Source organism: Berghia stephanieae, chromosome 10 (genome assembly GCF_034508935.2).
Source record: "Berghia stephanieae isolate SIO BIC M18660-M18661 chromosome 10, UCSD_Bste_1.3, whole genome shotgun sequence".
Taxonomy (NCBI): domain Eukaryota; kingdom Metazoa; phylum Mollusca; class Gastropoda; order Nudibranchia; family Aeolidiidae; genus Berghia; species Berghia stephanieae.
Genome location: NC_088369.1, coordinates 8458060 through 8470237, shown reverse-complemented (window position 1 = coordinate 8470237; position 12178 = coordinate 8458060). Strand labels below are relative to the sequence as shown.

General features: G+C 38.6%; 1 protein-coding gene across 1 annotated transcript in view; it reads right to left on the bottom strand.

Annotated features, from left to right (window-relative positions):
• The window catches only part of LOC144956174 (cysteine protease ATG4B-like), a 26986-nt gene extending 15995 nt beyond the window's left edge, over positions 1 to 10991 (bottom strand). The window contains exons 1-6 of the mRNA XM_078886569.1: positions 10796 to 10991; positions 7725 to 7832; positions 7077 to 7148; positions 6473 to 6571; positions 1563 to 1661; positions 1202 to 1274 (exon numbers count right to left, since the gene is read on the bottom strand). Of these exons, the coding sequence (XP_078742695.1) occupies positions 1202 to 1274; positions 1563 to 1661; positions 6473 to 6571; positions 7077 to 7148; positions 7725 to 7832; positions 10796 to 10862 (518 nt within the window). The 5' untranslated portion in view covers positions 10863 to 10991. The remainder of the gene's footprint in view (positions 1 to 1201; positions 1275 to 1562; positions 1662 to 6472; positions 6572 to 7076; positions 7149 to 7724; positions 7833 to 10795) is intronic.
• Between the last annotated feature and the right edge of the window lie 1187 nt (positions 10992 to 12178).

Below are 12178 nucleotides of genomic sequence, written 5' to 3'. Positions count from 1 at the left end.
TCAATCCATTTTACCCATATTCAATAGTGGTTAGCATACTCAATCCATTTTACCCCATATTCAATAGTGGTTAGCATACTCAATCCATTTTACCCATATTCAATAGTGGTTAGCATACTCAATCCATTTTACCCATATTGTGGTTAGCATACTCAATCCATTTTACCCATATTCAATAGTGGTTAGCATACTCAATCCATTTTACCCATATTCAATGGTGGTTAGCATACTCAATCCATTTTACCCATATTCAATAGTGGTTAGCATACTCAATCCATTTTACCCACATTCAATAGTGGTTAGCATACTCAATCCATTTTACCCATATTGTGGTTAGCATACTCAATCCATTTTACCCATATTCAATGGTGGTTAGCATACTCAATCCATTTTACCCATATTCAATAGTAGCATATAATCAAATCACACTCGAAGGTGAAATTTTCTACCGTTAGTAACTATGTTTTGTTTGGTTTTGTTGTTTTTGTTTCTTTTTTGTTTTGTTTCTTTTTCTTTTTTTTTTTGGGGGGGGTGCATTTTCAATTAGAAAAAAAATTGAGAAGTAACAGTGCTGCCAAAGATAGACCATGAAAATGTGTAATATAATGGAGAGCCAAAGTGAGTAAGGTTTTGGAAAAATGCGTACAATCCTGAAAATACTATAAATAGCCCTAAATCTGATAATGGTTAATAAGACCATACTAGCAATATTATGATCAATATTTAAATTAATGAATAAACTCTCTCTTTATAGAACATATAAAATAGTATTGACCATCAGAATCCACATATAAATCTAATATGACCCAGCCAGATAATATTACATTGAACTTTTTAGATGAAGTTCCGGGTCAAGAAACAGATAAAAGTGTTTAAGTACACTAAAAGATTATATGATTGTTAAAATGCTTATAATAGAAATATAATAATGCTTACGATTCTCAGCAAAATGCGGTTTATATGCCTTTTTATATATAAGATTGGCACCACTGAAGTATCATAGCTAAAAATGGGAAATGAAAGTTATGACTTCAAGAGAGAATTAGAGTTACAGAGTCATTCCATTGATAAAAGCTTTCTAGGGAAGTTGTGGATGCTATTTTCCTGGAAAATTTTGAAGAAAATAAGGTACATTTATAACTATTTAAACTTAACATTGGAATCTCGACAAATGGCGGATGAGAAATAAATCAATATTTACTTGAGTACTTGAGCTATCGTGTTGGGTCCAAACCACTGGCCAATGGCTTTTCCCTCTGACTGCCCCATTGAAGCTATAAATAGAATAATATAGATCATAAATATTAGATTAGCTTAGTAGTCCTTAGAACAATTAGGTTCATGGAGCTAAGAATTTGTTCCCGGATTCTACAGCGTATAAACTGTCAATAGCAATTTATTGCTACCCTTTGGATAGGGTGCTCGAGGAAGAAGACGAAAAGAAAGAAGACGAGGAAGAAGACGGAGGAAGAGGAGGAGGAGGAAGAGGAGGAGGAGGAGGAAGAGGAGGATGAATAGGAGGAAATGAAAATATGTGAACAAGGTCAGGAACTTGTACTCGCCTATCTGGTGAATGGAATATATGGCACTCTTCTTGTCCTCGAACATGGACAAAATTCTCCAGTAGTCGTCATCACGACACCCTCTTTTCCACCTCCAACCTGCAAGAAATAATATTTAAAGTAATATACGAAAACAGATAAAATGGAGGTTTCAGATTTCCCCTTTATCAACAAAACAGGATGAATGAAACACTACAGACAAATGAGATAATGAGGTAGTGGCGTTACGTCCATTTTATCTGTTTTCGTATATTAAATTGAAGTTTACATTCAATTTCACATTGTTATTTTTCTCTTCGAGCTTCGAGCAGCAACATTTACGTTTAAAATTCATGTTTGTTATTATCTGATATAACATAAAGAAAAGAGAGCAGAAGCTATAGACTTTAGCTAAAAATTCAACTGTCATTTCATATGTACCCAGAAATTCAAGCAATCGAGTGAAGGTTTGGAGAAAGTGACGAGACATGACACTTGTTAGGCGATATTGCAATAATTTTTTTCCCCCCGACAGAAACAACGCTGTTAAGAGCCAGATACTCAGGGGCGGGGCTCAAACTCAGGACCTTCCAATCTGAAGGTGACAAGTCACACCACAAGACAAGTAAGACAGAAGGAACATGGAAGTTTTCAAATATCATGGGATGGCCCAATTGTCTCTAATAACATCAATATTATTTGAGAGCTTAAAAGTTAAATGAAATTATCCTGTACAACACGAATACTACATACAACTATGTGGTCTTGTGGTATGACACTCGCTTTCGGATCGGAAAATCCTGATGCATAGTTGAGTCCTTGGAAAAGACTCTTTCCTCACATTCTCTCACCGCAATCAGGTGTAAAATGAGTACCTGGGTGATATGATATGATATAAGTCCAGATTTATGTAGGCTTTTACAGCCTTTTATCTGCTCTTGTGCATTCGTGAACGTATATAATTCAAGTCTCTCAAAACTGGGCATGCCACATGGTGGAAGGAGGTGTCTGAATTTAACTTTACAAACAGTATTTTTCTGTTTCAAAATGAGCATCAAGACGGCACTTGAATGCCTGCAATGAAGGGGCATCGACAACTGTTGCAGGCAGGCGGTTCCATTTGTCGACTACCCTAACTGAGAAAAAGTTCTGCCTAAGGTTTAGAGAACACCTTTCTTTGGAGAGTTTGAATTTGTGTCCTCTGGTGGTGCTGGTGGAATCAAGATTTAGAGGGCTCGTGCAAACATAGTATAAATTATGTGTGTATTTGTACGCTTCGATTAGGTCTCCTCTGTCTCTCCTATACTGCATGCTAGGTATTCTTATCTTTTTCAGTCTTTCTGTGTATTCTAGATCTTTGAATCCCGGAATGACCCGAGTTGCGCGTCTTAGAACACTTTCTATGAGGTCTTTGTTTTTCTGTAGTCGTGGTGCCCATGCTACATTGCCAAATTCCAAGTGGGGACGTACAAGTGCAGTGAACAATTGTCTCATGTTATCTCTATCAAGATATGTGAACGACCTCCTAATGAGGCCAACGATTCTGTTTGCTTTATTTACTTGGGTTTCTATGTGCTTAGAGAACTTCAGTTCCTGATCTACTAACACACCTAAATCTTTTTCCTCTTCAGTAGGCTGAAGTATGACAGTCTCGCTAGAGTCATGATTTCTCATTGTGTACTGATGGTGCGGGTTTCTATATCCCAAGTGCAAGACATGGCACTTGTCTGCATTAAACCTAAGCTGCCATTTATCAGCCCACTGTACCAAGCTGTCAAGATCACTTTGGAGCTGAGTTATGAACTCTTCCTTGTCTACTCTAGAGAACACCTTAGTGTCATCTGCATACATTTGGCACAGAGAGTCCACAACGTCTGGAAGATCGTTAATAAATATTACAAACAAAACTGGACCAAGGCAGCTTCCCTGCGGAACACCACTCGATACTGGTGCCCAGTCCGAAAAACTGCCGTTCACCCTAACACGCTGTCTTCTCCCAATCAGGAAATCTGAGATCCAAGCTAGCAAACATGAACTGATGCCATATGATCCAAGTTTCTTAATAAGGCGTTGATGTGGAACACTGTCAAATGCTTTGGCGAAATCAAGGTACACTGCATCGACAGGTATGCCACTGTCCAAATACCTAGTCCAAGAGTCGAGAGCAGCTAATAAATTAGTGGTACATGAGCGTTTTGATATAAAACCGTGTTGATACTCAGACAGCAACTTTTGTTCCATTAAGTATTTGACTACTTTGTCCCTAATCACGGATTCCATTATTTGCAAATCACACACGTTAATGATACCGGACGATAGTTACTTGCTTTGCTCTTCTCACCCTTTTTAAAAAGTGGAGTTACATTTGCATCTTTCCAGATGCTGGGCAGCTTCCCTTCCCTAAGTGACTTGTTGAACAACTCTGCTAAGGGTTCTGCTAGCTGTTCTGCCAGTTCTTTTAGTACACATGGGTGTATCCCATCAGGGCCAGAGGATTTCGAGGAGCCTAAATTTTTAAGCTTATTCCACACATCTTTACAAGTGAATATAATGTCACTAAGAGAAGAGTCAACTTCAGATTTTTCACAATCAGGAATATCCCCCACTCTCTCGTTTGTGAATACACTACAGAAAAATGTATTGAGGAGGTTTGCCTTATCTTTGTCAGCTGACACAAGTTTACCGTCATTGTCCTTGAGGTCGGCTAGGCCTTCTTGCACTTTCATCTTACTCTTAGCATAGGAGAAGAATGCCTTTGGATTATTTTTCGCATCTTGCGCTATAGACTTTTCATAGTCTAGAACTGCTTTCCGGCACGCCGCTTTTGCTTGGTTCCTGGCTCTTGTGTAGGCTAGCCAGTCTCTCTGGTCTAGTGTTCCCAAGTATTTCTTGTATGTCTGTTTCTTATTACGTAACTTAGACATAGCCATCTCACTCCACCAGACAGGTGTCTTGCGTTTGCCTGCAGGCCCTGATCCACTTTTAGGAATACATTCCTCAGTTACAGTTTCTACAGTCTTTTTGATGCAGTTCCATGTATCATTTGCATCCTTATCCTGAATTTTGGCAAGTAAATTGCTGTCATTCACACACTTTCTCAGTTTATCAAAGTCGGCTTTTTTGTAGTTATACCGTCTTTCTTTCTTTACTTCAATTTTTGTGCTACACACAAAGTTAAAAGCTAAAACATGATGATGACTTTTGCCAAGGGGAGCGTTATGAGTCAAATTTTTCACCATGCTCTCTTCAGATGATAAAACTAGGTCTATGAGTGTTGGTTTCTGATCCCCTCGAAAATGCGTTGGCGACTTAACATGCTGATAGAGGAAAGAGTCTCTATAGAACTCTAAGAATTCTAATGCTTTGTTGCCTGAGGCTGTCTCATTTACCCAATCAACATCTGGTTGATTGAAGTCACCGGTGATTAATACATATGCCCTATCCTTAGTAAGGTCCAGCATAGTCTGATACAACTTATTCGTGTTCTCTGGGGAACTAGTTGGAGACCTATACGCACATCCAGCTAGTAATTTTTCACCATCCCTCACTTTCACTTCGATCCAAACACTCTCATTAGCTAACTTTTGGTCAGGTGTCAGGGTGATTTCTTGTGCACCTATCTCCTCTTTCACATAAATGATGATACCCCTGTGGCCGTTAATTTGGTTGTCAAAACAATTAGAAAATGAACAATAACCATCCATATCAACTTCAGCTTTCTGTACAGCCCACTTAAAATGTTTTGGTAAAACTTCTGATACAAAGAAAATATCTGGCTGCTCATGTAAAAGAAAATGAGACAACTCTAAACGTTTGTTTAACAAAGTATCTACATTTGTACACATGCATTTTAGCATTGATTTTGGACGTCCTATTCCATCCTGTCCTTGCCCAGGTTGAGGATAACCGCTGTTGGTGTATCCCTGAAGGCGTTTACTATTCTCATATGTCTTATGACCCATCTGGCCTTCTCCCCGTTTCTGTCTGATTCGGCTTGCTTCTGTTGTTTTAGCTTGACAAGAGCTCGCGATTCTTCTCTTTCTAAAGGGTACGATCACGTCCAATACTAATTTGTTTAAACTCAGGCTTTGATCCAAGGTTCTTCGCTGCTTTTAGGATTTGTGATACTTGATCACTGTTAATTAATATGATCTTCATAGGTCTATTATCGTCATTCTTTTTCCCTAATCTGACAATCTTCCTGTACTCAACTCCTGCCTCAATCTCTAGACCCTGTCTACAAAGCTTCTGAAAATATTTGGCATCCGCCTCCTTGCGAGCTTCAGGATCATCACATTTGTGAACCGGAACATTGAACACAATTAGATTGTTTTTTCGTGCTTCACGTTCAGCCATCTCTTTGACACCGTCAGATGCTAAATTTGCAGTGGCTTCACCAATCTTTGTTTCAACTTCATTTTGCGTGCTTGATAGCTTGCCTATTTTCTCCTCCAGTGACTTCACATTATTTTCCAACTTTTTGAGATCCACTATTGAAGCTTTGTGTGTGAGTTCAGATTCAATATTTGAAATTCTAGCTTCTACAGCTCCAAGAAATTCACTGCACTTATCCTCAATGGCTTTATCTGCTTTTACTGAGAGCAGCGCTGGTTGCACACAATATTCACAGAACCATCGAAGGTCTGGCCTTGCAATGGCACAGTACGTCTCGGGCGACATGTTCAGACAACCAGTACATGCCCAACCATCACATCTATCACACTGCAAAACAGTGATAACAGCATTGTCTATGTCAGAAAAAAATTGTAATATTGCATAACAGGAACCATGTCTAGTTCTACATTATTATGTGTTGCTTGTTGGTCGGTGTCCCTTTGTAAAGCGATTTGAGTATGTTTAGTGGATATTGCGCTATATAAAAGCTCAAATTAAATTTTAAGTTAAAGAAACAAATAATCATGTAAAACTACCTCGTCCTAAATGCCTCAGTATGAGAGTTTGTGCCAACATCATTTGTCCACACCTCAGCATACAACCCCAACCTTGGTCTGTTGACGGTCCCTCTCCACCTGTTAGTAAAAATAAAAGCAATTTATGATTAGTTAGTTACTGTATTATTTTACTGGTACTCTCTCTCTCTCTCTCTCTCTCTCTCTCTCTCTCTCTCTCTCTCTCTCTCTCTCTCTCTCTCTCTCTCTCTCTCTCTCTCTCTCTCTCTCTCTCACACACACACACACTTTTTTCTTGTTCCTTTCCTTCCGAATAATTTATTACGACATTTCATTTCAAAAACAAGCAACACAAACAAATCTCAAAAATTCCAAAAATGGTATCATAATATTAGTATCTGGACTAAATATGAAAATAGAGACAATGACATTTTGGCACACCTGGGCTGGCCTGAACTTCTAAATTAAAAACTCTATAATAGGCTTTTAAGGAGACCCCGTAAGTCAATAAAATTAGCTTTGACTCACTGTAAACAGATCTGGTTTGACCTTTCTTAATTAGATTATTTTTTCTGATCCCAGGGAACTTTTATATAGGCCTTCACTACAAACTTGCTAAACTTACCAATATGGGAAAAACCCTTGCGATAAGTAACCCATATCCTGGACGTCACATCATCTTTCAAGTCATCTCGGTCTGTAATGATTATAATTAGATTGATTGAACATGTTTGCTTTCCATAGTGGTCAAACAGATAATAATTGTTAGGTCATGAGAAAGTAAATGCATACTTGTCGATTGTCAGAAAACAACTTTCCCAACAAAAATTCAATTATCACTGTTCACCATTCTTGTTTATTTTGCACTAACAACAGTGAGGAAGAAAAATTTTATAAAACAGCCAATTCCGACAAAAGGTTTCACCTTTTTAAAAAAAAGACAAAATCATGATTTATAAAGACAATATCAAAGCAATTGATCTTTTCTATAATTACGAGAGCCTGAGAAACCTTGAGCTAAAATAGAGAGCGTTTTAATCAAAAGCATAAAAAATCTAAACCTTAAATAAAATGTAAAACAACACAGATTCATGCAAATAGTGGGCATATATATTGAAGAAACAGTGCATCTTTATCATCAATATTGCACTTTATAAACACTTAAATTTAATTTGATTGCATTTTGAAGATGTTGCCGCCAACAAATAAAACAGTTTCAGTACCTCAATATTTGGGAACAATCAAAGACAATGACTTAAGCATTAATACTTACCATGGATAGCACTGTAAGCCTCGCCTAAAATGTAGACAGGCTCTAACGAATGAGGAAAATCATCATATTCTTGAACACCACTCTCATAAGTAATGGTTGACAAATTTCCTGAAAAAAAATACAACAAAAACAAAATTCAAAAGGGGCAAACTCAAAGAATCAAGACTTAATAACAACATTTGGTATGCCTTGCAGTCCAAACAACCACCAACTGAAACTACTATGCTCAAAGCTTTTCCCTGCCCAGGCAGTAATTTGTAATCACCAAAAAAAAAAAGGCTGTCGGTGGACATAGCGTGTCACAAGAAGGAGAATATGAAATGGTAAACATTGTGCTTTACACTGCAGGAAAGAAACAGTAGTAGGAGCGTCGAAATATGCTACCATCTGCCTGTCAAGTTGTTAAACACAGCATGTTACACTACGGGGAACAAAAATGGCAGCTGCAGTGAAGATAAAGCATAAGTCTAAAACAGTACAAGTTTTCCAATAGCCGCCATTAATTTACATCCCTTTAAGCACCAAAAGCAACCATTTTAGTTTGGCATCGTTGTTATATTATTTTCTGAAAGCTTTTGGTTCCTAAAAATATTTCTTTCCATGGCACAGATGTGCTAATCAAGAAAATACACATTAGGGCATGTACCTGCGGCTGGCTGTTGCTCATTACATTTATTACACTGAATTTGCCAAATCTTATCAAAAAGCGACAAGAGCAAGAGGCTCTTCTCTTTTGTCTTGACGAATAGAAATAATGACAGAAAGGTTGAACTGTCTTTGAACAATATTTCTCAACAGCATCGAGAAAGTTCTTCCACAACGAAAATTCTTGCAAAAGTAGCAGTGAGCTATGTTGGGGAGGAGCACAGTAAAGAGAAAGGGAGAAAGCTTCACAACCCGGATCAAACCAGTCCTTCCGCATATGTGTCACTAAGCTGGTAGACAACACGTGCTGCATGAACCAAAATGTTCTGCATGAACCAAAATGTTAGGTGGTAACTTCTGAGCGTTACGCAACTACTAATAAATGGCATTAGCTGTAGTGTGTTATGCAGTAGCCACCCACTTTAAAAAAAACATCAAAAGATTTTACATTGAAGGACGTCTATTTATGAAGAAAACAATTTCTTATTGCATTCAGTTTTTACATTTCACTTTTCATCTATAACATATAAATTCTAATTTCAAGTTGAAAATAAATCCCACTATATATAGGCACCCCCTAAAACACAACTTAACTTCAGGATCGAGTCCCAATAAAATGTTTTTGGTGTAAAATGCCTTACCCAGTGTCACAACATTGGGACCAGAATTTTCTATAATCAGTGTCACCTATCCTGATCAGAACAGTAGAGAGCGGTGGGGGCTGCCTGAAGCCTGGGATCGTGAAAATACTAACGAAAGATAATGGAGAGGCTTCGGATGTGAACAAAACAAACGTTTCGGGTACAAACCTTTCATCAGCACAACAATAAACAAATAATGTTGAAAACAAATAAAATGAAATAAAGTATAAATTGTATTGTTTGTACTCAACAATGATTGGAGTGTGAATGAAGCCTTAGCATGGCATGGGTTTGTGAGTAGAGAGTCCCAAGGGTGTGATAGAAATGATAAGGCCAGTGAGAGACGTGAACTTTCTAGAAAATAATGGAAGTTAAAAGACATAATCGAAATGTAATAGAAGTAGTAGTAATAGAATAAATAGTACTAAAAGTAGCAGTAGTTGTAGTAGTAGTAGTAGTAGTAGTAGTAGTTGTAGTAGTAGTAGTAGTAGTAGTAGTAGTAGTAGTAGTAGTAGTAGTAGTAGTAGTAGTAGTAGTAGTAGTAGTAGTAGTTGTTGTAGTAGTAGTAGTAGTAGTAGTAGTAGCAGTAGTAATAGTACTAGTAGTAGAAGTAGTAGAGTGGTGATCGCCTAATTGCCCGCTGTCTTAATGCCTGTTTTGCCTAATTGCCCGATTTCTCAGCAAAAAACTGCCGAACAATTTCACAATGTGGCCAGCTGGGTTTGGCATTGAGAAAAGAGACCCCTCCCCTCCCTCTCCTGACTTCTGTTGGCTGACACAGGCCTTTGTTTTATCACAAGTCTTCACCCACCCCATCCCAGAAGACCCAATCCACTGTCAATAACTTTGTCCTATTGTCAGCTCCCCCCATTCTGCAATGATTAACTAACACTAACATGAGCCGATGAAGCACCCCACCCCCTTGCCCCCATCCCTCATCTACTTGTCCAGTGCTAGCCCCCCCCCCCCAACCCCCACATCCCTCAATCCACCATCAACAACTGACTGACACCCCTCCGACAAAGACTTATAGACATCAGAAATGCTGACACTTTGATATAATTCAGGAAGTGAAGAGGCAAATGATGACTGAGGATCAAAACGATGATGACGAGGTGGAGGAAGAAGAGCCGTTTATAGAGCCATCTTCAAAGGAAGTTCTTGAGGAAATAAATATTATTTGGCACTATGCTATGAGCAAAGACAAGAATGGCTTATTGGTTAATGTGGGGAAAAAAATATTTAAAATTCTCTCGACCTAAGCATGAAGAAGAAACAATAAGAATTTGATTTTTCTCCATATATAGCAATGACCAGATCCCGGGTGTCGATCTGAGTGGAAAATTGAGTAGACTGATACTGATAGAAAAATGAGAGAGAGAGAGAGAGAGAGAGAGAGAGAGAGAGAGAGAGAGAGAGAGAGAGAGAGAGAGAGAGAGAGAGAGAGAGGAGAGAGAGACTTCCTCTGTCGGGAAGAAGAAAAAGAAAATACAAACAAATCCAATGTGACAACCTGGTCCATCGGTGAGATTACTCCCCTACGCAGGGGCCACGTCTTTATAAGGACAGATGAAGTGGAAGTGGTGAAAGTGGGGGCCAGGGGCAGGGGAGGATAGTGAGATAGCTGGGCTGGGCCCACGGATAAATATAAAACAATTCGGACCTGAGTTGTGTCACGAATATGCTCCATCTTAAGTAATGGCGGCATAATTTCATTTTTTTAAAATAATGTTATATCCAAATCAAGGAAATTAAATAGCAGACTTCCAGGACTGGTCCTCTTACCTTCCATTTCTGCGAACCAAAACAATAACAAAGTGTAGTCCACTTTGACATGCGCACTCAGGATCATGAGATCAGTGGTGAGAAGTAATCAGAATCGATTTTAATTCATTTTTTTAAACTCAAGAAAACAGAGGTTGCGCACTTTCTATGCAGAAAAAAACAGCAATGTTCGAAGAATTAAAATATAGAGGACGAAAAAAAGTAAGCTTAGGAAAATATAAGAGGAAGACAACAGTTAAGGGATTCATCAAGCTCCATTAAACCGATATTGTTTATGATACCGATGTTGTGGTAAGAAGGATAACTCTCGTTTCAATTTTCAATGTTTACATCTGAGGGCAACGGTTCAGTAATTCTGGATTCAGAGTTGAGAGTGAGATTCCGTCTTCGATTCATCAAGGCACAACCCAGGATTATGACTTGTTCACTGCAAAAGTCTTATAGTGTAACTTTTTTGTAACATTGTGAGAATAATAAGTAGGCTGTAATAAGTAATAAGACGTACTAGAGCCTAAATATTGTAATGGAAAGCTGCAACTAGAGAGGTGGGCCTTTGGCAAAGGCTTGGCCTACCAACCTCCGCTGCACGTCCAACTCGCCTTGAGCATGCATTCACGTAAAATATAAAGATTTTTATTAAAAACCTACCTCTGTTTCAAAAACTAGCATCTTTCAACTTTCTAAGAAACATTTTGATTTTTCAGAACTTTAGTTCGTTAAAAAAATACCGGCCAATCTGACCCGTTGAGTCGAATGAAAACGAAATTTTGTTGTTTACACGGTTCAAAGGAAATGCCGTAAATAAGCTTTCATGGACTTCCTGTGTTGTTTTTACAGTGTCACGTGACCGTTTTGAGAAATTTGTCGTCTGCTACAAATAATTAGACCGGTAGGGGTAGATATTTTCGTTGGAGCAGAGAAAAAGTGAGTATTATTTCTTGTACTTGTAGAGAGGCCTAGGGTCCACCAACAGACCAGTTGATTGAATGAAAGAGAAAAAGGCCTTTTTTATCCGCCGCCACCACCACCTTGAAAGAGTGGAGGGGGGGGGGGTGCATGCCGACGAAAGTGTCGCTTGGTGACCTTGGTGACGTAGAGGTGACGTAGACAATCTCAAGGATACTGGCAGTTGCAGTGTTCTTAACCCCTTAACAGCGAAGCTAATTTTTTTGCTTTTAGATAATAGTTTGCTTTTATCTTTATTATCGTTTCCACCAAGAGAGCAGTCAGACTATCGCAACTCGGACTTCAATTGTCTATAATCGTTTTGCCGTTACTTGTCTTTTGATGATAGAAGATTTGGTGTTAGGTCAAAGATCGAATTTCGCCGCTAAAAGGTTGCATTGCTACTGGGTTTGCTCTTCCCCCCCCCCCCCCACCTTT